This window comes from Anoplopoma fimbria, chromosome 17 (genome assembly GCF_027596085.1).
Source record: "Anoplopoma fimbria isolate UVic2021 breed Golden Eagle Sablefish chromosome 17, Afim_UVic_2022, whole genome shotgun sequence".
Classification (NCBI taxonomy): Eukaryota; Metazoa; Chordata; class Actinopteri; order Perciformes; family Anoplopomatidae; genus Anoplopoma; species Anoplopoma fimbria.
Genome location: NC_072465.1, coordinates 10,586,505 through 10,610,959, shown reverse-complemented (window position 1 = coordinate 10,610,959; position 24,455 = coordinate 10,586,505). Strand labels below are relative to the sequence as shown.

The following is a 24,455-nucleotide window of genomic DNA, read 5'->3' as shown; positions in this document are numbered from 1 at the left end:
CGGTTGTAGTAAAGCGTTGGAGTTCACAGGGGGGGAGAGGAAGCATTCTGGGGAAACTCCCGGCTCATCTGAGCTTGAGAGCAGGAATTTGCTTGTGCAAAAAAAGACGACCGCGACAGCTGCTGTTTGGAACAGTGGGAAGAGCGGTGCGTTCACTGTCATCTTTTCAAACACTTGATTTCAAATCAATTGACTGGACTTGTCCTGTGTTTGCCTTCATTTATATCTCTCGGGCAGTTTCCTGCACCAGATTGTTGTGTTGGCGAACACATTGAAGTCAAAACATTGCGAGTATGATCCCCCTCCATACGGAACTTGCGCACTCCTGCACAGTCTCACGCTACAGCGCTAAGCGCAAGTATACAGGGCTCGAGTCTCCGGCTGATGTGGAGGAGCGGAATACGCTGACCAATTAGAGCAGACTGGGCTTTCTTAAAGAGACAGGTGCTAAAGCAGAGCGTTTAAGACAAAGGATGCATATAGGTATATTCAGACAGACAGTATGAGAAAAAGTAAAGTGTTTTTTTTTAACATTAAAGCTTGCTCAAGGTTTGTGTGTTTCAGATTTTAAATGTGTTTTTTCTTCCTGGCCATCTTCTTTATAGATACTTTGTTGTTTTTTTAAAGAAAGCCGAAATTGTATTTTTTGGAACGGTTTGGTGATATCAGGTCAGAATTTTTGGATACATTTGATCTTTCAATTACAGCTGACATAATTAGTGGATTCATAAATTCATTGATTGACAGAAAATGAATCAAAAACGACTTTGATGATCAGTTAATTGTAGATTTGTTGTTTTGTTTTTAAAGCAGCAGCTCTAAACGTTCTCTGGTTCCAGCTGTTTTTTCTAAATGTCTTTGGGTTTCGGACTGCTTATCAGATTGTGGGCTTCAGCACAGTGTGATGGGTGCTCTTTGTCAGATGAATTGATCCTGAAATAATGGTTAGTTACTTTGTAACTTTGTGACAAAAATAAAAGCGTATATGGTATCTTCAATTTGAATTCTCTTTCAGGCAAGTTTGATTTTTATTCTTCCTCCTCCTGTTATTCAGAGGCATCCATTGTCAATCCCTCTGTCTGTTACTTTGTCCATCCGTCTGTCCGTCCGGTCTCGTGAAAGCGATATCTCAGGAACACTTGTAGGCAATTTCTTCAAATTTGGCACAAACCTCCACCTGGGCTGATTTTGGAGGTCAAAGGTCACAGGTCACTGTGACTTCTTGTCCGTCCCAATTCTCACGATATCTCTAGAATGCCTTGAGTGAACTTCTTCACATTTGGCACAAACATACACTTGCCCTCAAGTATGAACTGAGTCGAATTTTGAGGTAAAAGGTCAAGGTCACATTTTTGGCCGCAACTCAAAAAATTCGTACAAATATCTAATAGGATAAATGTTGGTTGATTGAGGTGTACAACGGCGAGGCGGTACTTCTAGTTTATACTTCAGGGGAGTGGAGAGAGAGAGCAAAGGGAACCTAACAAACTTCCACATGCTTTGGAAAGACAGGGGCCTTTAAGGTCAGATTCCTTGACATGAAAAAATGTTTTGTGTTGTTTCAGCTGTGTTGAGGTGGATGAAGATGACGCCCCAGATATCGACATATATCACTGTCCAAACTGCGAGAAGACCCACGGCAAATCGACACGTAAGTAACAAGTCATTTCACTGCTCCTCAACTTCCTGTCACCTGACAGTAAAACTCTCAACAGAACAGAGGAAACAAGATTTTATGTCTGAGTTTGGAACTAACTCATTTGTCATCTGTTTGGTACTACTGTTTTGGTACTAAGTGTTTTTTATTTTATTTTGTTTTTCCTTCTGTTCTTCAGTGAAAAAGAAAAAGAACTGGAGCAAACATGACACAGGGCAAAGCACAGACATTAAAGCTGTTCAGAACGGCAGTCAGGTGTTCATAAAGGAGCTTCGCAGTAGGACCTTTCCAAGGTAAGAGACATTTTATTCAAACGCAGACACTGTTCATGTTTTTGTACAACTCTTTGTTGAACCGTCCAACTGTCAACACCACAAATGTTGAAATCATGGGAGATAAAGCGTAAACCTTCTATAAATTGAAATAATCAGACTTACTTAATTGGGATCAACTTTAATGGATCTAATTGAAATCACATTAAATGATATGTCATGATGATTTGTCCTCTGTCAATAATATTCCTCACATTATTAATAAGCCCACTAGAGGGCACTGTCTAATAACTAATAACTGGATCAGCCTTCATGTAGCTTCACATGTTTCTGGCACAGTAATCACACCTCATTGCATTTCTTTTGACTCCCTCTGTGTGCGTTCAGCGCTGACGATGTGGTGGTGAAGCTGAGCGGTGGTCAGCTGACCATGGACTACCTGGAGGAGGGCGGCTTCAACGAGCCCATCCTGGTTCCGAAGAAGGACGGCCTGGGCATGTCCATGCCCGCTCCCACCTTCTACATCAGCGACGTGGAGAACTATGTCGGTAAGGACCGCCGTGACTCCTGTTACCACGACTACCGCTGCCATTACTCTTCTTACTGCTATAAGGCTTTGACATCACTGCTGCTGATACTACTGCTACTGCAGTATTACCACTACTAGATAAGATAAGATAATCCTTTATTAGTCCCGCAGCGGGGAAATTTGCAATTTGCTGCATTATATAACTACTACTAGTGCTTTTACTATAACTTATACTGCTGCTGCTAGTGCACTACTGCAACTACTGCTTTTACTACCTCCGTTACTGCAATAATCAGCACTAATATTTCTGCTTTTGCTGCTACTGTACTACTTTTTGTTATTGTACTCGCTGTGGCCTCATATTCCTGTCCTGCCCCTCTATGAAAACAGAAACATGGAGTGAGCCCAAACAGGTCTTTAGTGCAGTATAACACAGTTATAATAACACAAATTGAATTCAATTTCTCTTGCAAAACTTGAAAAAAGAAAAAAAATTAACTATTTACATTTTCAACTCTACCTGCGAACTCTGTTACTTTTTACCCGGTGCAAACAGCCTGCAGTTCAGTCAAATTTCAAAGTTCTGGTCTGGTGACTGTTGTGTAAATGTTTTTTAGAGGAAGTGGTTCTTGCAAACGGTTTATTTTTAGAAAAAAATAAAATGACACATTATTGAAATATCACTAGTTTAAGCCTATATTTTGTTGCATTTATGGAATGACGCATTTGTCACACATGATACATTCAAGGACTGTTGGAAATTTTAAAATTGACAATAAATTCTGTATTTAAAGCCTCTGGCTATGATATGTTTGGGCGTTTTAAAAAAACAACAACATGCTTTTCAAACCTGCCAGCTGGTTGTATTAACTAATACTATCACTGCTACTACTGCTACTATTACCACAGTTACTGTTGCTATTAATATTACTGGAATTAGTGATATGAGTAAAATTATCACTACTTCTACTACTACTACTGCTGCCACTCCTATTATAGCTGTAATTAATTGTACAGCAACACTAAAGGTAGTACTACTGTGGTTACTACTAGTGCTGTTAACTGCTATCACACTACTACTAAAACTACTGTTGCTGATACTAGCACTGTGCTAGTACTACAACTGGTCTTCTGAAGTACTACACTGTACAGATGGATGTATTGTGTTTATCAGGAAAACAAAAATACAGACAATGAACTATACCATTTTCTTTTCAATAGGGGGCGCATCTGTCCTTTATTTTCCCTGTGCACTGGTGCTCAGTGATGACATCACTTGTTAGACATCAACAGCACACTGCTGCTGCAGACATATTTTGTTCACCGGTTTCCTGTTTAAAGAAAATGTTTAGCTTGCAGGCGGTCAGTGTTTCTCCAGCTTGTTTTACCGTGTCTTCTGTGTCCCTCTGTCACCGTCCCAGGTCCCGATGTTGGCGTGGACGTCGTTGACGTCACCAAACAGACGGACTACAAGATGAAGCTCAAGGAGTTTGTCGACTATTACTACAGCACAAACAGAAAGAAAGTGTTAAACGTCATCAACCTGGAGTTCTCTGACGCGAGGTAGGCGCTCCAGTGGTGACGTGTGAAACGGAGTGACATTTTTTGGCATGTGAATATGGCAGTCTAGAAAACCCCTGGTACTGATTTACTTGTTCTCTTTTTCTGGGACAGGATGAATTCGATAGTGGAGAGTCCGCAGATCGTGCGGCGGTTGTCTTGGGTGGAAAACTACTGGCCCGACGACGCTCTCCTCGGGAAGCCAAAAGTCACCAAGTACTGTCTCATCTGTGTCAAAGACAGCTACACAGACTTCCACATTGAGTGCGGCGGCGCCTCCGTCTGGTACCATGTCCTGAAGGTCTGTCACACTTCTGCTAAGATGTGATTAGTAACATCATTTATATTAGGGCTGTGTGTTCGGCAAGGATCTGGTGCTACGATATGTATCGTGGTACTGGGGTTATAATTCACAGACACTGTAAGCAAGGCAATATATATTGCCATTTTTTTAAATGTTATTTAGGAAAACTGTGTTAGTATATTTTATTATATTATCTATATATGCAATTAAAACAGTTTGCATTTATCACAATTCCCTGTAACATCATAGCACGACATTCTGTGAAATCTAAACAACGGAATTAACAATTGCCTACCAGTTAAAGAAAATGGAACAAAAGTGCTTTGAGTAGACAAATTAAGTAAATAAAAAAAATGTAAACAGACCTTGTTTAACTATTGAATGAAAATCTATAGTGTTTTTGATAATCGATACATTATCATGAGAAAAATATGGTACTCATGTACATCTGCATTTTCTTACACCCCTAGTTTATACAACTCTGATTTTCTTTCAAGACGTAATGTGGAATTCATTCAACTTCAACTCTCATACAATGATGATGATGATGATGATGATGATGGGGATGGTGATGATGATGATGATGATGATGATGATGATGATGATGGTGGTGCAAGAAACGGTGATGTCTGTATTTGCAGGGGGAAAAGATCTTCTTCCTCATCAAGCCCACCTCCGCCAACCTGTCTCTGTACGAGCGCTGGAGATCGTCGTCCAATCACAGCGAGATGTTCTTCGCCGACCAGGTGGACAAGTGTTACAAATGCATCCTGAAGCAGGGGCAGACGCTGTTCATCCCATCAGGTCAGAGCTGCACACAACCCGTGACCGTAGCAGAACCTGAATTAGAGGAACACCCAGTAATGTAGATGATGCTGCTCCGTCACTGCAACCCTGCGTCCGTAAATGGGTTTAAAGAGATTAAAATATAGTAGTTTTTAGATGGTGTATTTTTTACAATTATTTATTAATACTTAACAAAATAGAAATAACATGCATTCTCCATCACATTATATGTTATTTTATGTAACAGTATTACTGTGCCTTGTGAAAATCCAGTGACAGACTTGTTTACGGACAGAATAGCAAGAATAATAAATATAGCTAACAAATAGCTAATGAAATATCTGACTAATCAAAGTAGGATATATAACAGAACATCATCGTCATAAATAAGTGCTGCTTGTTGATTCACAGTTGTGTCCTCATTGGTCCAACACAGACAGGGTTGTTAAAGAGAGAGCTCCTCCAGTATAAATTATGTAGAGTCTCTGAAGATAGCCATCCCCTTCTGTTCATCACCAAGTGTTCCTATGTGGTGAGGGGACACTTGATAAATCGATTAATCAATCAAAACACCAGAGAAAGAATTCTTTCATAATGATGGTTTCCCCTCTCTTATTTATATATATATATATATATATATTGTTTTTATTAACTTAATTCATGAATATCTTTATTGTAAATCCAAACACTTTTTTACTTTATGTTTGGCTATTTATTTATTTCCAAGTGATCATATTTATCATTATAATCATTATTATTATAATAATAATAATAATAATAATCATTAATATTATTGTTGTTATTATTATTATTATTATATCCACAGCCATATGTTCAATTTGGGGGAAGGTTAAGTTAAGTATGCACAATGTGTTAAATGTATAAAATCAATAAATATATTAAAAAAACAATTGCATAATGGTAATAATAGTGTCATAATGTGATAGTAAAAGTGGGATTATAGAATGATGTAGTGGTTTTGGAAAGGTAGAGAGCAGTTTTTCTTTCATCGTTCATTAAAAAATATTGCATTAATTAATATCTCTATTATTTACGCTAACTGGATTTGATTTGATTTTAATTTTGTTGTTTAAATATGATCATCTCCTCAGGTTGGATCAATGCAATACTGACTCCGGTGGACTGCCTGGCGTTCTCTGGACACTTCGTCCACAACTTGAGTGTGGAGATGCAGATGAGGTTTGGACACCTGTCTTAATAGACACACACACACACACACACACACACACACACCCTTCAAATTAGACAGTCGTGTCCTAATTTGGGGAGTCAAGTGTGACTTGAAGATGTTGCGTATTTGTCCTTGGCTGATCTTACACATTAGTTTCAAATGGATTCTCCGTTTAGGACTTTGTTTTTAACTCCAAATTCCACCGATCTGATGATGAATCCTTCACATTTGGAAAAATTCCTTGTGCATTGCATAGTTTGTTACAGTAAACCTGTTGGTAATGCATGACGATGTTTAGCTGAAAATTGTCGGTTTATTCCTCCTCAGAGCGTATGAAATCGAGAAGCGGCTAAAGGTCAAAACTCTCAACCCCTTCCCCAACTATGAGACGGCGTGCTGGTATGTGGGACGACATCTCCTCGAGCGATTCAAAGGTAAACTCTTAAATCAGTCGGATGTATTTATAGATTCTTTTTTTTTTCTCTTATCTGTGGTATTTCAATGTAAATGTTAAATCCTCATTGAACTCCCATCTATCCAGAAGAATGCGTGGAAGCAGAGAAAGCACAAACACTGTCAAAAGTACGGCTGCATGTCTGCTGCGCAGATGAGGAGCTGGATGCTCTTAATATTATTACAGTCATTAAATCGGTGAAATCGCCGAGTTCACAGATGATTAGCTTCAAACGGTTTGGCCCAGCTAGAATCACTTGCTCCATTACAAGCCTGTGTTTAAACTCCCCTCAGCTGGCTCGGGCCAATCTGTTTATGTTTCCACCATTTTCTGTGTATGTGCGTGCTTGTTAGAGCCAGATTGCTTTGTGTGTGATGCACACTTAACTACAATATAATGTTATTTTCTTTTAACTTCAAGGTCAGTTCTTTCAGTGCAGGAAAAAAAACGACTTATTTATTCCCTCGGTGTTATGAATATTTTCCTGTTTTGGTTATAAATCCACTTCAGTTGATAGAACTGCTTCGATGTTCAGTGCTTTTAAACTGAAATTAAAGAGGATATCCACATCGGCATAAAAGCTTCAATATTTCACATTTTGACTGATGAGTCTTTGCCAAAAGTTACAATTAAAATAGTGAATTTAAAGTAAAACTAGATCCCCCCTTCCATTGTATTCTGCCAGTCAGTGTCTTTGAGTTGCGTATTTACTAACGTTATTATACAGTTTCAGAAAAACTTTTTTTTGTGGATTTTGGAATACAAAACCTACTTTTTTAAGCTGTCAATGGTGTTGAAAGCTGCAATCGGTAGATGTGCTAAATACTGAAATAATTGTCCCCCATCCTGATGAAAAAGCCTATGGTGTATGTATAAGCGAATACATATGTGCATTAATGAACGTGCCGCACACTTAAGGCTTCCGGTTTGGGGTCACCCTTAGTTAGCTTCATTTGTAAGGTGCTTAAGTAATTCATATTAACTTTGATATTAATTTTGTTACTAATTTGGATAGCGAAAAACAGGCTTTTTCGTAATGTAATTCAACAAAAAAATGAAGAGTAGACTCCTCAGAGTGTCCATTAGTACAACGAGCTAAGCTAACAAGTCAGTTATGGTGAGCATAGACACTGATACCGGCTAATCAGTGCTAACATGTCTAAGGAATAAGGTAATACTAATTTCACTCACCAAAAGAATGGAGCACAGACTTCCTGGAAGCTGTGTTAGTACAATCAACTGCACAGATAGCAATATTATTTGTCAGGTATTTGCATGAAACATTCTCAACAACACCACGACCACGGCCGAGCTAGCATTTAGCATGTGACGCCACACACCTGTCACTCAAATCAGTCATTCCCTTAACATTGCTTTAAAACTAGTGGATTATATAACGATTCATCGCCCTAGAGTTTTCATGAACAGTGATATCAGCTCTTGAGACCAACACTGTTTTTTGTACCAGGCTGTAAACATGTTTGTTTCTGCGGTATAGTTTGGCATTTTATCATAGAGGTCTATGGAGATTGACTCATTTTGGAGCCAGCCTCGAGTGGCCATTTAAGGAATTGCAGTTATTTGGCACTTTATTGATGGCAATATGTTTCAGCTGCGGACGTTGCTGTTCGCTGTGGCAATTGAATACAGAAAGCAGTCAGGAAGTCAAAGTGTATCTGTTTTTCCTAGATTTCAGTCTGACATAAAACATACAAAACCACACTTTATAGTAGTAGTATGTTGTATAGTATACTGTATATTCCTTTAAATAGGCTTTACAGGAAAACTCACTCATTGTAGTTCCATATGACATTTCAGTAATGGAGCTAATGCACTGTGATGCCGAGTGAGTGAGTGAGTGAGTGAGTGAGTGAGTGAGTGAGTGAGTGAGTGAGTGAGTGAGTGAGTGAGTGAGTGAGTGAGTGACCGGGAGATGTTGATTGTGTTCCTCAAGATCTTTTACATGTCACTTGGCTGTTTGGGTGCTAGCAGGACAGTTTGTCCAAACACACAGTCACCCAGTTGACAGAACTTCACATGGCGTCTCTTCTTCAGCTCATCTTTTCTTGTGTTTGCGAGCGGCTCGTTCAGTTACATCTTGTAAATCTCTCCAGTGCTCTGAGCATGTACATAACTAAATGGCCTTGACTTTCCAAAGTTCAAAAGTCAGGTTTCATTAATTTGCATTTTCTTTTTCTGCAGGTTTACACAAAGCAAATAAGCAGCCAGCCCCATACCTGATACATGGTGCCAAAATCATCAATGGAGCGTTCAGAGCTTGGACTAAAAAACAGGTACGGCCACGTTGGGATGTTTGTGTGTGTGTCAGCTGTCCATCGAAGCTGCTATGAAAAGCACTGACAGTTTTGTACTTAACAGGCCCTCTTGGAACATGAAGACGAGCTTCCAGAGAACATGAAACCATCACAGCTCATTAAGGATCTTGCCAAAGAGATCAGACTGTCAGAGGTATTCCGATTGAATCTTGGCATACACATGATCAACTGCCCCCTTAAAGTTCCAGTTGGTTTTTCCACTTTGGTGGCCCCGAGTGGCGGGAAGAGATGAAGGTTTCACATTTTTACATCAAGACGGTGATGTTGTCTGGGTTTGCAACAAGAAAGTCTCTCAATCACTGCTGTTGAGACTGCAATAACTGCATCAATCTACTGTGGATATTTATGGTCCCTAATGATTCTGATGAGTCCGCCGCCTTTTGTTGTCACCAAAGTCAACTAAAACATATTTTTTGATATTGGTCAATGCAGGGTATTAAAGTGGGATTTGTCACTAATATCACAGGATCAATAACATTTGCCAGAAATTTACGCTCCCCGGAGGACGAGCCCCTTTCATTTTAATGTCCTCCATCGCTTTAATCTACTGTCACCAACAGGATTAAGACGCTTGTAACTAGCTTTAGCATTTTAACATTTAGCAAGGTGTGAAAATAAGAAGAGTGGTCATCAATTACTCACCCCCGAGAATTCTTGAAGAAGACGTTTTTCTCGCATGCGAGAAATGCGAGAAAGAAAAAAAGTGACAAAAGTTACTGGCAGACCCGAGGTTCCCAGACATTAGGTCTGCAGTTGGACACCAATTTAAAACCATAACTTAAATTGGGAAAATAAAAAATATATAAAAACAGAGGTGTCAAACTTCATTATGTAAATTAAATATTGATTAATATGATGATTTACTTGTATAATGTCTTTATTAATGAAGTTATTTATTTTAATGTCTTTTTTTTCTTTATTTTTCAACTAATTGATCAATTAACTACCAATTTCAGTGGTAGTTCAGTGGGGCTTTAATTGTCTCGGTTGGGGTTTGATTGCCGATAACAAAACTGTAGCTCACTTCACAGTTTCGTGCTTTTATTTCTAGAATGCAACAAAAGCCATTAAGAGTGAGCCCAGCATTAAGGTACCGGTGGAGGAGCCCCCGTCCACCCACTCCGAGCCTGAAGAGCCTGTTTCCCCGGCCCACGTCCCCTCGCCCAGCAGAGAGAAGGCCAGAAAGAAAGCTTCCAAACCCCCCAAACCTCCCAAGCCTCCCAAACCCCCGAAGATGCCCAAGGCCCCTAAGCCTCCGAAGGTGCCCAAGGTCAAGGAAGGGGGGAAGAAGAAAGCGAAGAAGGGGAAAGAGTCGTCGCCGCCTCCTAAACCCTCTAGCTTCGCAGCTCTTGAGTCCCATGCAAAAGACATCTTGAGTAAAATGGACCAGCCGAAAAAGACAAAGGTGAGTGGATGGTATAGTTAGCGGTTACGAAACTGTTCTTATTTTGAGTAATGATTATTTGTATCCTCAGTCTCACTTTACATGAGCCATTTTGAATCCCCTCCAGCTTGTCGAATTCAACCATTTGCAGAACAGTAAAAGCCACCCACAGTAGTTGTCTTTCTGTTAACAACTCTGTCTTTCTTCAGGCTGTAAAGAACGTCCTGAGTATATCGGAGAAGGAAATGTCAAAGCAGAACAACATGGAGAAGTTTGACATCAGAGAGCAGAATAAAAACAAGACTGAAGCAAAATGGAAGTATAAGGTAAGAGCGTTTAAGCTGAGTCAGTGGAATGGCTGCTTGTTACAGGCCAAAGTAAATAATATAACAATCCTTCACATGTTCAAATAAATCCTTAGTAAAGAAGACTCAAACAGTTTTGAAGGTTACGAGCCAAGCGGTTGGGCAGAAAGAAAAAAAAAATGCAGGTTGATCCAAAAGTGATTTGCACACTTCACTTCAAAGCAATCATCAAAAATAATGATGTGGGCCCCCGAGTCACACATTTGAGGCCTGCAGCTCATCAAGAGCTGTTCCAGAAACATCCACAATCCCTTTTTTCTAATGGAATTAGGCCGCCTCCATATCCTCTACCTTCAGTCTGAGTATTTACATCTGCCCTCATCTTTATAAAGAAAATAAAAAATATTTGTTTTATTGCTGAACTACAGGGAGGGGATGGGGGTTGTGTGATTTTTTTTTTTTAATGGAAGTCATGCTTGGGTTTTGGTTTTGTGGGAAGTTCAATGCCAAACTGCTATGGAATGCTCGCAGTTCCTCCAAGGACCTCCATCCAACTGCTCCTTCACATCCGGCCAAGCATTCGCAGATGGAGCTAGAGACCCCTGTTAGATGTTCACCAAGGTCACCAGAGGCGACATCTTCGCTCGTGATCAGCGTCGAATAAAGTAAAAAGTTCACTGCTCCTCTGCGCTGTGTGCAGGGCAGTGAAATAACCCAAATTAACTGTCGGCTTCAGGTTACACTGCGTCGTTACATGCCTTTAAGTCCAAATGGTTGCGGGAGTGAATATTTAAAAATGCATATTCTTGGGTTTCTGTTAATTACACTCGGCTCAGTGGTGATTCTTCTATGGCAGCAGTATTGCATTCCTCTCAGTTCAATTTAAATTGGGTCAGACAATCTAACGAGAGAATATCATCTGTGGAGATTTACATCATTATGATTTCAGTCTTTTTTTAACAGATACGGTTTTACCTTAATCAAATGACTCTTCCAACTATTTTACAGAATTGTGTTTGTATTGTGTGTTTTAAAATGAGTTAATTAGAAAGGTACTGATAATATATTTATGATAATGACAATTTTCGAGTCAAATAACAGCCGTTAAAAAGACCTCAGTTAAAAGGATACTGGGGTGAATTGGGTAAAACTAATAGATATCACCAATAAACTTAATATGTGCATATTTGCATACATTTCTAAATAAATAAATAAAAATCTGAACATTGGATGAAGCCAGGTTCTAAATTCTTGTTTCTAATTGTTGACAAATTTTACCGTCAAGTGAAAAAAAATTATCGATTTTGACCATGTTTTTGAAAATAACATTTTGTATTAATCAGGCTATGAATGATATATGAACTGATCTCCTCTGTGAAAACCTTTAGAATATAGATAGTAATGAAACTGTAAAGTTTGGTGAATGTAAGTGTTACTGAAGTGGAGATTTCTGGATCAGAGTCTGAGAGAAAACTAATTTAGAGAAATGGACTTTAAATATATCTGTTGTAAAATGACAAAAAATAGGGTAAAAAATAACTAATAGATATCACTATGAAACCTTTCTGTATTACAAGTTTTCTGAAATGTTGTGCTTAAATATGCAAATGAGGCATTATCTAAAGGTAAATGTGTATTTTTGAGACTAAAGTCTCTAAAATGACCAGCGCATGAAAAACAATGATTTGTCTGAGGTGTCGCACCTTAAATTAATTTTATGAAATGTCAACGTGGAGACTTTGATTCTTGTCACTCAAAATGCTGTGATGTCATAAGTGATGATGGTGATTTCATTTGCGTATGTACTCAACTGACATGATGTCCCCTTCCCTCTACAGAATAGTAAACCAGATTCCCTGCTGAAAATGGAGGAAGAGGGCAAATTTGACAGAACACCGCTGTCAGGCAATAAAGACAGATTCAGCTTCAGCATGTCTCACAAGAAAACTCTCGGGTACGTATGGAAAGCGTTTTGTGAAAAAAAAATGTTTTTTGAGAGGAGAGCGTGTTAACCTTCTCATGTAGTGTGTTCTGGTGATTATAGAGCTATGTGGCTATCAGCACCGTAGCCATTAGAGCCAATTCAAGGACTTCTCCCGGAGAGTGCCCAGCTGAGACTCGCATCAACTCCCTCATTGTCCTGTGGTTTTCCTTTTCAGCTCCAAGACGCTGAAACCTCAGACCAACTCAAGTGTTTTTGGATCATTACAAAACCTAAAAGAGGACAAATCCAAGCCGGTGAGAGACGAGTATGAGTACGTCTCCGATGAGGGGGAGCTGAAGATTGACGAATTCCCTATCAGGCGGAAAAAGAACACCGTCAAGAGGGATCTGTCCTGTGAGTGTTCCGTGTAGTGTTTCAGTTTGTTTGAACTATCGTCTAGGGCTGGGTATCAAACCTCAACACTTTTTTTTATTGGTGGCTGAAATGTGTCAGTGGAATTGAGTTAAGGAAAAAGTGTTGAAAATCAGCGTTAAATGATTGGTCAGATTATTAGATTTATTTATTCTTTAATCTGATATTTCCTGTTTTAAATTAGGGAATTTATTAAACTCAAGTGTATATATTTTACATTTAGGTTTATTAAAAAAGGGTTCAAAAAAATTCCTGTTTGGATAAATAAATTGACCAATCAAAGCTTTGTAGGCGGAATTAAGAGTTGAGACCTCGTCTTCCTACACAGCTAGCACGCTACGTAGCTACACCCACTAAAAATAGCCACAGAAAGATACACGGGGGAGATCGTCGCAGCCGTACATGTTGTTGATTTACAGAAATAGCAACTCCTTAATAGACACAATTCCTTGATCAGCATAAAAATAAGCTCCTAGCATTAGTTACCGTAGCCTTACGCAACATACATGTATTTGTCAAAAGTTATGATATTGGGGGAATCTATTAGCAGATATTTAATATGATAACTATGTTTTCATTATTCACAATTCACAATTGTAACATTTTGGTCGCCTAAAAATGTCTTAGTCAACGTTCAGTTGTACTTAGATTCTGGTAGATTCTGGCTGCAAATAAACCAGATGGCCACGGCCAAAAACCAAGATGTTGGCAGCCGAAATGCCAAACTCCAGGCTTCAAAACCATAAAACCACAAAACAATGGGTGACGTTACAGTGACTATCGATTATTACCTGAAGGCCGCCGTAGTTATCGACCAAACCCATTGTAAAGCAAGCCGCCGCGAGTTTTGTTGCTTCCTAAGTAGAGTGTTTTGATTAAAGGATGGCCCTGAAACAAACCACAACATCCCCCCGGTTTTGCACTCTGCTGCAGACATTACCAGAGTCGTAGAAAGGGAGCAGTGAGCGGAGGGGTTTCAGTTGGTTGCAGCCTAAAACCACACTACTAGATGCCACTATATCCTACACGCTGGTCTTTATGTATTGCTTTGTTATGATTACCAAAGATCAGGTATTGTTTTAGCACTGATACCCCGCCCGACTATTAATGAAAACATATAATTTTGATTAACAAAGTTTGTTTTAGCAATTGCTTTATGGTAAATGTTTTTTTTCTCCAGTTTTGTCAGACATCAAAGAACCCATTCAGCCAGCCAAGAAACCAAAGTTCCAACCCTTGGTGACCAAGGTACGTACCACATGACACTTGACAATAACCAAACGTTCCGATGCTAAATTGCTCGTATTCGAGCAGTGGTACTGCGATTATACTACTCTTTATACATGAAGGGACTGTTCAGTGAGGGATGAGACATTGGACTCAGCCAGCTACGTCCTCTTATGAGCTCTAACAAGATTTTTAAAAGTGAATTCTAAGTCTATCAGAAGAAGAATCTGAGGACAGCCACACACTGATGAGGGAAATAGCTGTGGCATGTATGGAGGAAAAAGAAGAAACAGACTCATACCAGATGTTTTTGTGTTAACTAGTGGGAGGTCACTGAAAAAAAAGTCTAATAGTTGACTTTAGATCCTCTGGGGTCTCTGAAGCCCCAGTTTTATTGTGCATCTCTTATTTTGTGCTCGTTTCATTAAATGCGAATTAGTTTGGGAATATCACATGATACAAGGCCTTGTGGCAACTGTATTGTTACCCATTTTGTCTATATTTTTCCAAAATGTATATGGTACAAATTTAAAATAGCCGAAGGCCCCCTAGTGGGTCATTTTGGCCGAGGTCACATAACAAACAATGAAACTGCAGGAAAATCAGGCAGTTATCTCCTGTTCTGAGAGGGAAGCCAATGCAGAAGTGCCTTCAACCTGCATTGTTTCTATGTCCATCAGGGGGCGACTCCTCTGATTGTATAGAAGAGAAAACTTCTCTCTTGATTTATTACCTCAGTAAACACTGTAAACATGAGTTTATGGTCCCAATCTCTAGTTTCAAGTCTTCTTCAATACACCATGATGTTCATTTAGTAAATGATGGTCCATCTAGAGTCAAATAGACCATAAAGCGGGGTTAGCTTTAGGGCGTGGCTACACAGTGATTGACAGGTCGTTAGCCAGTCTGGAAGTTTAACCCTTTCACAGTGTTTTTTAACTTCATGAGAGTTGATTGTCACATTTTTGTTTCCTAAAAATGTCTTATTCAGCGTTGAGTTATACTTAGCTCCACCCCCTTGTGTCAAAAACCAAGTTGGCGATGGCCAAATTAACGAACTCTAGGCTTAAAAACCGTAGTACATAAATCAGTGGTTGACATCACCTGATTACGTCCACTTCTTATTTACAGTTTATGAGGGAAAACATTAGACATTATTACACAGGGACCCTAAACAGGACGATTTGGCTGCAAATGTCTGTCTCTCTCATGTCTACATTGTTCTAATCTGTCCACCTTGTCCCACAAGCAGAGTGTGGAGTCCTCAGACGAAGAAACTCTGCACATAGACACGGAGGCCAAGCCCGAGGTGAAAAGTCGCAACTCTAAGGTCAAGAAAAAGGGCGGCAGCGCTGCAGGGATTCTCGACCTTCTGCAGGCGAGCAAGCAAGTGGGAGGGATTGACTACAGCGCCAACAGGTAGACTGACCTCCGCCTGACCTCGATCTGTCCCTTAAGCACTGATCCAAACACACTTAGGTTGCGGCACATGCGTTACTCTCTGAATGGACCCTGCGAGGGCCCTTTTTTTTCTCTCTCAGCAAATTCATTTTCAAGTCATCCGCTCCATAATGGGGCAACCCACTGACAAACAAACAGCAGGCTCAACGATGATATAAAAAGCAGAATTTTACAACTTCGCTTCAAGCTGCAAAATCAACTTGCAACCGAAGCAACAATATACGCATGTTCTGTCGGCAGTTTGTGTAGAGTCAGTGTTTGTTTTGTTACGCTGCAATCTATCAAACACCGCGTTGCTCCAGGCTCTTCCCTTTGCCTTCTGCTGTTTGCTGTTGGCTTCGGCCCTTGATGGTCCATTTCCACCACACTGAAAGCTACAAATGAGCAGTGAAAAAAGACAGAAACATCGGAAATTATGTTCATTTCTCAGACTGTTTTGGGGTCTTTGAAGAGGGAGCATGGTGACTGCGGGGAATGTAGCGACCACGGTTCACCATAGTGGTGTTTGACAGTCACTTTGCTCGCTGTTGCAGCTCAGCAGTTAATAGCTTAGTAGGTGTGTGAAGATATATCAGTTACTGCTTCTTAAAGTGATCACACCTCCGTGGAGAACATTTCAATTTCACAGCTTTGCTCCACTCCAGACTCCGTACAAATTATAACGGTGCTAAATAGCAATTGAAAGACTTCAAAGCCTTTTTTAAAATAATTTCTCTCACTCTACACCTCTTGCCAGCGTGCCGACTGCTGTGTAATGGCTGTGTTGTTGTGTATTTTTTATTGACGTACTTACAGTCAGCCACCTGCATCTCCCAGCACACAGGAGGCCATTCAGGGCATGCTGTCCATGGCCAACCTGTCGTCTTCAGACAGCTTGCAGCAGCCGTGGAGCAACAGCCAATCCAAGAACAACAGCCAGTCCAAGAACAATAGCCAGTCCAAGAGCAACTCACACGGTGCGCCGGCCGGCAAGAAGGGCGGTGCCGGAAACAGCAAGCGGCCCACCAAGAGGCTCCCGAAGAAACCCAGGAAGAGCAGCAGTATCGAGAGTCTGGATTACGACGACGACCAGGACCACATGGACGCGTGCTTCAAGGACTCCGACTACGGTGAGCGCCAGAAGCAGACTCATTCCTTTTGTTTCTGTTTGAGTAGATTTATTTTTAAAAGATGCTCCAGATGACTGGGGCTCCCCAGGGTCAGGCCAGTGTCACGGGGTTACTTCTTTAAGCAAACGAATGACAAAATAGTTATCTGCCACGCCCGATTCTCACCCCTGCTAACAGGTGCTATTAAAACAGATTGACCCTTGATGGATCAACATGTGGCTCTTGAGTTCTAAATTTGGCTTGGAACTTTTCATTAGGAGAAGATGATAGGGTTTGTGTTTATTTTTCCTGCCTCCTTTCCAAATCCACCCTTTCGTGTTGCTCCAATTTGTGATCCCCCCCTTGAACGTTTTCTTTGTGAGCCCCGTCCAAACACAGTTGAATGACCCCTCCCAGCTTGTTAATAAGCCATTAAGGAGTGGGAATTGTTATTTTACATGCTTTTTGAACTTCTAATTGGCGCCTAATTAGTTGTTCGTAGCACGAACATTCTCGGGCTGCAATCCTTGGGCCAGCGTGAAGCTTTCCTAACACACTGGTACTTTTTTTCTTTCTTTTTATTTTTATCTTGATCATCCAATCATCAAATATTAAATATCTTAGATGGAATTTGGGCCGTGAGCAGAGGAAGGAAAGGGGGCAGTTCCCAGCTGTCTCACAGCTGTCCTGCATGCTGTCACTGGAAACTTTTAGATACATGGAAAGCAGAAATGAGTGCACTTAAGTCACATTCTATGCTTTACATATGTGACAATAATTGGCCGGTAATGTTTAATTTCCTACATCCTATTGTCAGGAACCTTACATGCCTGACGTGTTAGTAATTGGTTACATCTTTTCCATGTTAGTTTACCCCTCGCTGGAGTCCGAAGAGGATAACCCCGTCTTCAAATCCAGATCGAAAAAACGGAAAAGCAGTGACGACACTCCGTACAGCCCGACGGGTAAATACCTGCACTGCTAATGTAAATGTAATGTACACATTAAAGTTTTAGGAAGTAAATGGGTTCTAAGCTTTTACATGGATGTCATCACAGCACGCGTTGGACCCTCGGTTCCTCGGCAGGAGCGGCCGGCGAGAGACGGAGCCCGAGTGGCTTCCATAGAAACGGGACTGGCCGCGGCCGCAGCGAAGCTTTCTCATCAGGTATGCCATGACAACATTTTCACATAGTAACAGTAAGAATGTCCGTAAGCAGTGCTCAACAAAAAAAGTATATGTCCTTAGGAGGAGCAGCAGAAAACTAAGAAGAAGAAGAAAAGCACCAAAAAGAAGGCAATAGTAGTCGAGGAGCCCCCGAAAATCTCTCAGGACAGTAGCTCACCGGAGCACAATCTGGACTCCCAAGACGGCAGCCTGACGGACCACGAGTTCAACACTGGAACGGTCAAGTCGCCGGGGGGGCCACAGCCCATGGCCCCAGGGGTTTTTCTCAGCCAGAGGCGACCGTCTATGTCTTCTCCCAACAACAGCACCAACACAACGAGCACCAACAGCAGCAGCGCGGCGAAGGTGGAGCGAGCGGTGTCAGCAGACGCCAAAGGTGAGTCGTAAACACAGCAACGTAAGGCTGGTTGGACTGCTTCCTTTTGGGGCAGAAGAGAATTCTAACAAATGCCTTCAATCAGTGGAAGACTTATGCTTAACTAGAGTTGTTTTGAAACCAATACCAGCATAGTAAATGCCTCCGATACGGCCTAAAATGCTGGATCGGGTATCGGCGAGTCGATCTGATATCAGGTTATCATATAATTCATCAGCTCGTTTACGCTACACAGTTACAACAACAACATGTGACACGTTTATGACAGTAGACCCACCACTTTGGTCCAGACTGAAATATCCCAACAGCTATTGGGTGAGTTGCCATTAGATTTGATTTGAGATGTTAATATCCTCCACATAATGAAATGTGATAACTCTGGTGATCCCCTGACTTGTCATCCAGGCCACCATTAGGTCAAATGTCTTTGGCTTGAGACTAAACATCTCCAAAACTAAAGACTCTTCCATCAGCCTCAGCTACACTTCACATGCTAATATTTCACATCCAAACGTATTCATAGTGGCCCATGATAGTTCGCAACTGGGTCTAGGGCTTTTATGTGAAGGGTAAGAACGGAGTGGAGAAAGCGGTGGTTCTGGTCCATGCTGCCACTGTCAAGGTTGAAGAAGCAGTACAAATTGGTTGATTCCTTCATAAGCTTTATTGAAGTTCAGAACAAGAGCAAGGAAAAGCATTACATCACTTTTTGGACATGTAATATTTTGTTTTGTGTGAAAGGATGGCAAAAGTATAATGAAGTATTACTTAGGATCAAACAGAGCAGCTCTTTTAAAGAAAATATTTATTTCCCTATAGAATAAAATTCCTTTCAGGAAACTTCTAGGGAATACTTAGGAAATCACTGGCTCATAAAATAAAGCACTACTGGAATGGAATGAGTAATAAACAGTATGGTTTAGCAGCTGCTGCCTTTCATGCTTGCAAAGCGTATTCATCTTATTAGACAGTTTATATGAACTGCAGATGTGTAGATGATTGGATGAAGAGAACACAAACCTTCAGATTAATGCACCTTGTTTTAAGGTTTCCAAGGTACTCTGAGAAAGCCTCTGAACCTGAACTAAATGTGCATGGACTGACCGGTTAAAGCATTTAATAAATGCATTTCAACATTACATGTATCTGTATTCATAATCAAACATGAAATTACCTCAAATAACTATCTTTCTCTAAATTAAAAGGACCATTACTAATTGGTGAAAATGATATACCTCTACTGGCAGCAGAGAGGAATTACAACACAAATGACTGTCTAAAGTGTTTTAGCTTAAAGGTACCCTGTGGCGTTTTTTGGAAAACTAGAGGCTCTGTGGAACAAATTTATTAAGAGAAGCACACCCATTCATACCAATATCACGTTGTTCCACTGATCGATAGGTGTTGGATTAATGACTGATGATGATTCATTTACGCCCGTTAATTCAATAATGTAACAAATAGAGGTGTAGAAAATATCAATGCACTTGAATATTGTCTTGTAATACCGCTTTCAAAACCATATCCATTTTTAATTAAAAGTTTACATGCAAAGGTTTGTGGTTCATCAATCTTGCTTACAGTATCGCAATATATCGCAATATATTGAAACGTAACCCCTGTTTTATGATACGTATAATATCGCCAGATTCTAGCCAATACACAGCCCTAATAACAAACAGTTCCTATTTTAAGCCAAAACATTATGTTTTACTAAACATGGTTTTGTTGCGTTTTTGTTTTGTTTTAATTTCTAAGCCACATGTTTGATACTGCAACTGGATAAAATATGTTTCCCTCGAAACGTAATTGAGAATGCTGTTAGGTTGAACGGGAACGTTATTTTATAGGAGCATGCCTGTAGACAAGGCGAGTAGTAGCATGTATTATTTTTCTCTATAAGGGAGTAAGGATTTTATTTAAAAAAAAAATGTAATCAGTTGTAAGTTAATACTGCAGCGGGAACACTAACACTCTTTTCTTGTTCTCTTCGCAGCTAAGCGGCTAAAGAAAGGCATGGCGACAGCAAAACAGAGACTTGGAAAGATTTTAAAGATCCATAGAAATGGAAAGCTCCTCCTGTAGCATGCAGCAGACTGCTGTAGGACTGGGAATTCATGAGCTGGGTCCCTCCCAACCTCACCCCTGGTCACTGATTGAAGCCAACAATGGAGAAAAAAAACAAAAAAAATCAAGAAAATCATGCATTTTTCAATTTGTAAGAAGAACATCACTCAAATAGGTTTTTGCCTCTACTTATACTTTATAACTTTCAGATATTAAAGTGTACAGAACCTACTATAAATATTTTTTAAGAGAACATGTCTCATTTTACTACAGCTGTCAGTTTATCAGGGGTCGCTAAAAACATGAAGTAGAAGGACATTGCAGTCATTCCAAGATTTTTGAAAGTATCCCTTGCATGTATTCAGTTGCATGTTCCGCTTGGGTCAGGGTTGGGGGATTTTACATATTAATTCCTACTATATGGATGCAGCTTATCATTGCCACGCTGGATGATCGACGGGTTGACATAGGAATAAAAAAAAAGATAAGAAAAACTCACAGCCAAGATTGTCTGTGCATCGCTGGCTGCGCTTTTTTTGACTGGAGACAACTTGAGCAGTTATGTCTTTGGGTTTGGGTCACTTGGGTTTGCAGAGCACTATCAGCGCTGATATTTATTTATTCGTGTCAAGTTCATAGATAGGAAGTGAGACTTGGAGGAACTTCTGTAAAGCACAAAGTGAATCATGTGTAACGCTGCGCATGGAACAGCAGCAGCTAGGCTAGCATAGGACTGAATGTGTTTAGGATTGTGACACTACGGGGGACCTGTGGCCAATGATAAGCCTCATCCATGTCAGGTCTGCAGTTACATGGGGATACTTTCTCTCTCTTCCTTTGCTTTCACAGGCAGCACCGACCACCTCCACTCATTTCTGCGTTTCTACGTCTTCACACAGTACAGTATGTAGAATGTAGCTTGTACATAGCCTTTTAAATTACTACTTTTTGTATCCTTTCCCCTTAAGGCTTAATTCTACATTTTTACCGGTTTTGCTAATTATGGATAAATGAATACAAATATATATATGGATATACAGTATAGGCCTTTTTTCCACTTTTGTTATAGTGCAGAGATTCATTTTTAACTTTTTTATTTTTTTCCGTTAGATTTAAAAGGTGTTGCCTGGAAAACAACTGAAGAAATAATGCATTTTATTGTCATATGGCCTTACATACACAAAGCTAATTGTATTGTGATTCTGTTTGAACAAGAGACGAAGCTTTGAGGGGGAAAAATTATATATAAAAAAAAAAAAAAAAAAAAAAAAAAAAGACCACTTAAAGTTTCTCTGACCAGCCTCTTGTTCGAGTTCTAGTATCCTGAAGGGTTTTCGGAATTATTTTACTAGCACCTTGTGAAGTGTTTGTGTGTCAGTGATGTAATTTATTAATGTTTGTAGCTTTTTTATACTTGTACAATTCTTAAAGAGTTTTTTGTTCTGTTTTTGAATATCTCATCAACTTGTGAAATTACCCTTTTTTTTTGTTTTTCTCGAGTTGTGTGTGTGTGTTTGGAACATTTTACACACTAGCATCTACTTTAGCAAAAAAATTTTATCTCCATTCTGTCTTCACTCAATGTCAATGTTGTCATGGGAAACATTTCCAATGTGTTATTATTATTATTATTGTTAATATTATAGTTCTAAGCAGCATCACACCGTTTTCTTTCGGTCAGGACATTTTGACTTCATGTACACCATGCGTCCTCTTCTCCTGAGGGAAATGCGCTCCGATCAAACTGTCAGTGGGACACATTTGTTCAGGTTTTTATTTTGTACAATATACGTGTGTTGCTTTGTTGTGGTTTATTTTTCTATGTCCGACCTATTAAAACGCGTCCACTGTGCCAGGGCAGTGAACGCGACCTGTCGTAGCCGTCTTCCGTCACTGTTATTCGCAGTACTAGTAAGTATTTACAATCCTTTCTGACCCGAATCTATATTTTTCTGTATTTAGACGATTCTGTTCGAGGTCATGGCTCACTTTTTTTTTTTTTTTTTTTTTTTTTTTTTTTTTTTTTTAAAAGACATGGAAGAAATGGTAAAATTCTGAGGAACAAGCATATTGTTGTTGGATGATATGACTGTCCGCCTTGTTTACTTTTGCAATACAGTTACTGTGGAAAACCAGTCCTACTTTGTGACGTGTTCCTCCCCCACAGTGTGACGGCTCCTGTGCTGAACACTAAACATGTTGGGGTTTTTCTCCACTGCTTCACATGCCGTTGTGCTTTTGAAGTCGCATCAAATTTAGCATCACACTCTTCACAAACAGGTTTTTTTTTTTAAATTATTATTTACAAAAAAAAAGAGCCCGGCTTTCGGCTTCTGGACTCACTTTGAAGGTTCTCGCGCTCCGGAGCTCGAGCAGCTGCTTTGGCCAAGTCATTAATTAAAACCAAGCCAAAGTCCACACCATTAGAAATGTATTAACGTTAAAAGTACTCTTAAGTATCCGGACTGTTTTACTCCAGGACGGCCGTTCCCTGCTCAGTCGGGGGGGGGGGGGGGGGGAGTATATATGTATATATTTTTTTTAAATAACAGACATATATATATAATATATATATTAATGCAACGGCAAGTCTACGCAACTAGATGTCCAGAAATGTATAAATATATAGCAATTCATTTATTTTTATTGATATGTATATATCTATAATTACATACAGATATTTACATATATATTTTTTAAAATACTTTTAGTTTTATATATATATACTGAAGCAACGGCAAGTCTACGCCACTAGGTGGAGTCCAGAAATATATGAATATAGCAACTGTATGCATGTTTTCAAATCATCTTCACGTTGAAGCATTCAGCTGTGTTTCAGGTCGATCTGCATGTTTAGACTCTATAATCTTTATACAATAGAATGTATAAGTACAGAGAAGGGCACATTTTGTGAGCATATATGAGGAGATTAAAGGACAACGAGTCGCAGCACCTCTTAAATTGGAGTCGCCCAACAAAAAGAAGGCCATTAACCGTGTCATTAAAGAGCGATGGGGTAGTTATGTGCTTGTGTTGGCCTAATGACACATCTGGACACACGGAGAAAATCAGACGCGTACACCGACCTTCATGGGTATCTTCATCTCGTCTCTGTATCGCATCCCATGGGTGTGTGAATGAGATGTGGGCGTGCGGTGAAGGCGCGCGGCTGTTTAAGAGGTCGCGACCCCGCTTCCACCCTGGTTAGAATCAAAGTGAGTTGTTATTGTTCGCTAATTGTTAACACAAGAATGCGAAGTGCTCCGACTTCAACGAAATGAAGCAATCACATCATTTGTCCTCTCAGCATCATTTTCTCACACGTCGACTCTCACTGCAGTCTGATGGATTTATTCTGAGACTGTCTGCAGTGGAATGAAAAGGAAATATCTTAAACTGAAGCTAAACTACCACGTATTGAGACCATTGTAGGCAGAAAAAAATATTAATTGAGGTTTTATTCCAGAATTTAAATTTAAAATTGTACATAAAAAAAACTGATAATCTCTGAGATTTAAATCGTTAATTATAAAAAAGCAACACAAAAAATCGTATATTCTCTGAGATTAAAGAAGTAAATTCACAAGAAAATATGAATAGGCCTTAATGATAATATGGTGATTTGGGGATAAAATAAAAACAAAAGTATTGTTTATGACTTTCCAAATTTATGACTTTATATCTCAGAGAATATTATTTTTTCTTGTCAATTTTTTTGTCAATTTTAACTTAAATTTACCCCTTAAATGTAATAGAACATCCACGTCTCATAAAATATTTTTTTTCTCAGAAAATAACCCCCCACTTTCCCCGGTTTAACCTACAATGGCCCTATGAAGTATATTATAAGCAGTTACTAAGATTATTTGGTGTGACACAAAGTAAACTTAGTGCCGAAACAAAGGCCTTAAA

The 24,455-nt window shown here is 39.7% G+C and overlaps 1 protein-coding gene across 3 annotated transcripts in view; it reads left to right on the top strand.

Moving 5' to 3' along the window:
• phf2 (PHD finger protein 2) overlaps positions 1-22,526 on the top strand; it is a 32,265-nt gene extending 9,739 nt beyond the window's left edge. The window contains exons 2-22 of one of the 3 annotated variants that reach the window (XM_054616275.1): positions 1,566-1,651; positions 1,836-1,950; positions 2,317-2,477; positions 3,880-4,021; positions 4,133-4,319; positions 4,964-5,126; positions 6,221-6,308; positions 6,628-6,734; positions 8,957-9,048; positions 9,134-9,223; positions 10,142-10,495; positions 10,684-10,800; positions 12,618-12,733; positions 12,939-13,117; positions 14,316-14,383; positions 15,615-15,781; positions 16,619-16,932; positions 17,781-17,876; positions 17,970-18,079; positions 18,161-18,476; positions 20,473-22,526. In XM_054616275.1, coding sequence (XP_054472250.1) covers positions 1,566-1,651; positions 1,836-1,950; positions 2,317-2,477; positions 3,880-4,021; positions 4,133-4,319; positions 4,964-5,126; positions 6,221-6,308; positions 6,628-6,734; positions 8,957-9,048; positions 9,134-9,223; positions 10,142-10,495; positions 10,684-10,800; positions 12,618-12,733; positions 12,939-13,117; positions 14,316-14,383; positions 15,615-15,781; positions 16,619-16,932; positions 17,781-17,876; positions 17,970-18,079; positions 18,161-18,476; positions 20,473-20,561 — 3,157 coding nt within the window. In that variant the 3' untranslated portion in view covers positions 20,562-22,526. Of the gene's footprint in view, positions 1-1,565; positions 1,652-1,835; positions 1,951-2,316; positions 2,478-3,879; positions 4,022-4,132; positions 4,320-4,963; positions 5,127-6,220; positions 6,309-6,627; positions 6,735-8,956; positions 9,049-9,133; positions 9,224-10,141; positions 10,496-10,683; positions 10,801-12,617; positions 12,734-12,938; positions 13,118-14,315; positions 14,384-15,611; positions 15,782-16,618; positions 16,933-17,780; positions 17,877-17,969; positions 18,080-18,160; positions 18,477-20,472 lie in introns of all 3 variants that reach the window. The other 2 variants (XM_054616277.1, XM_054616274.1) reach the window with 2 other exon arrangements.
• Positions 22,527-24,455: the final 1,929 nt, after the last annotated feature.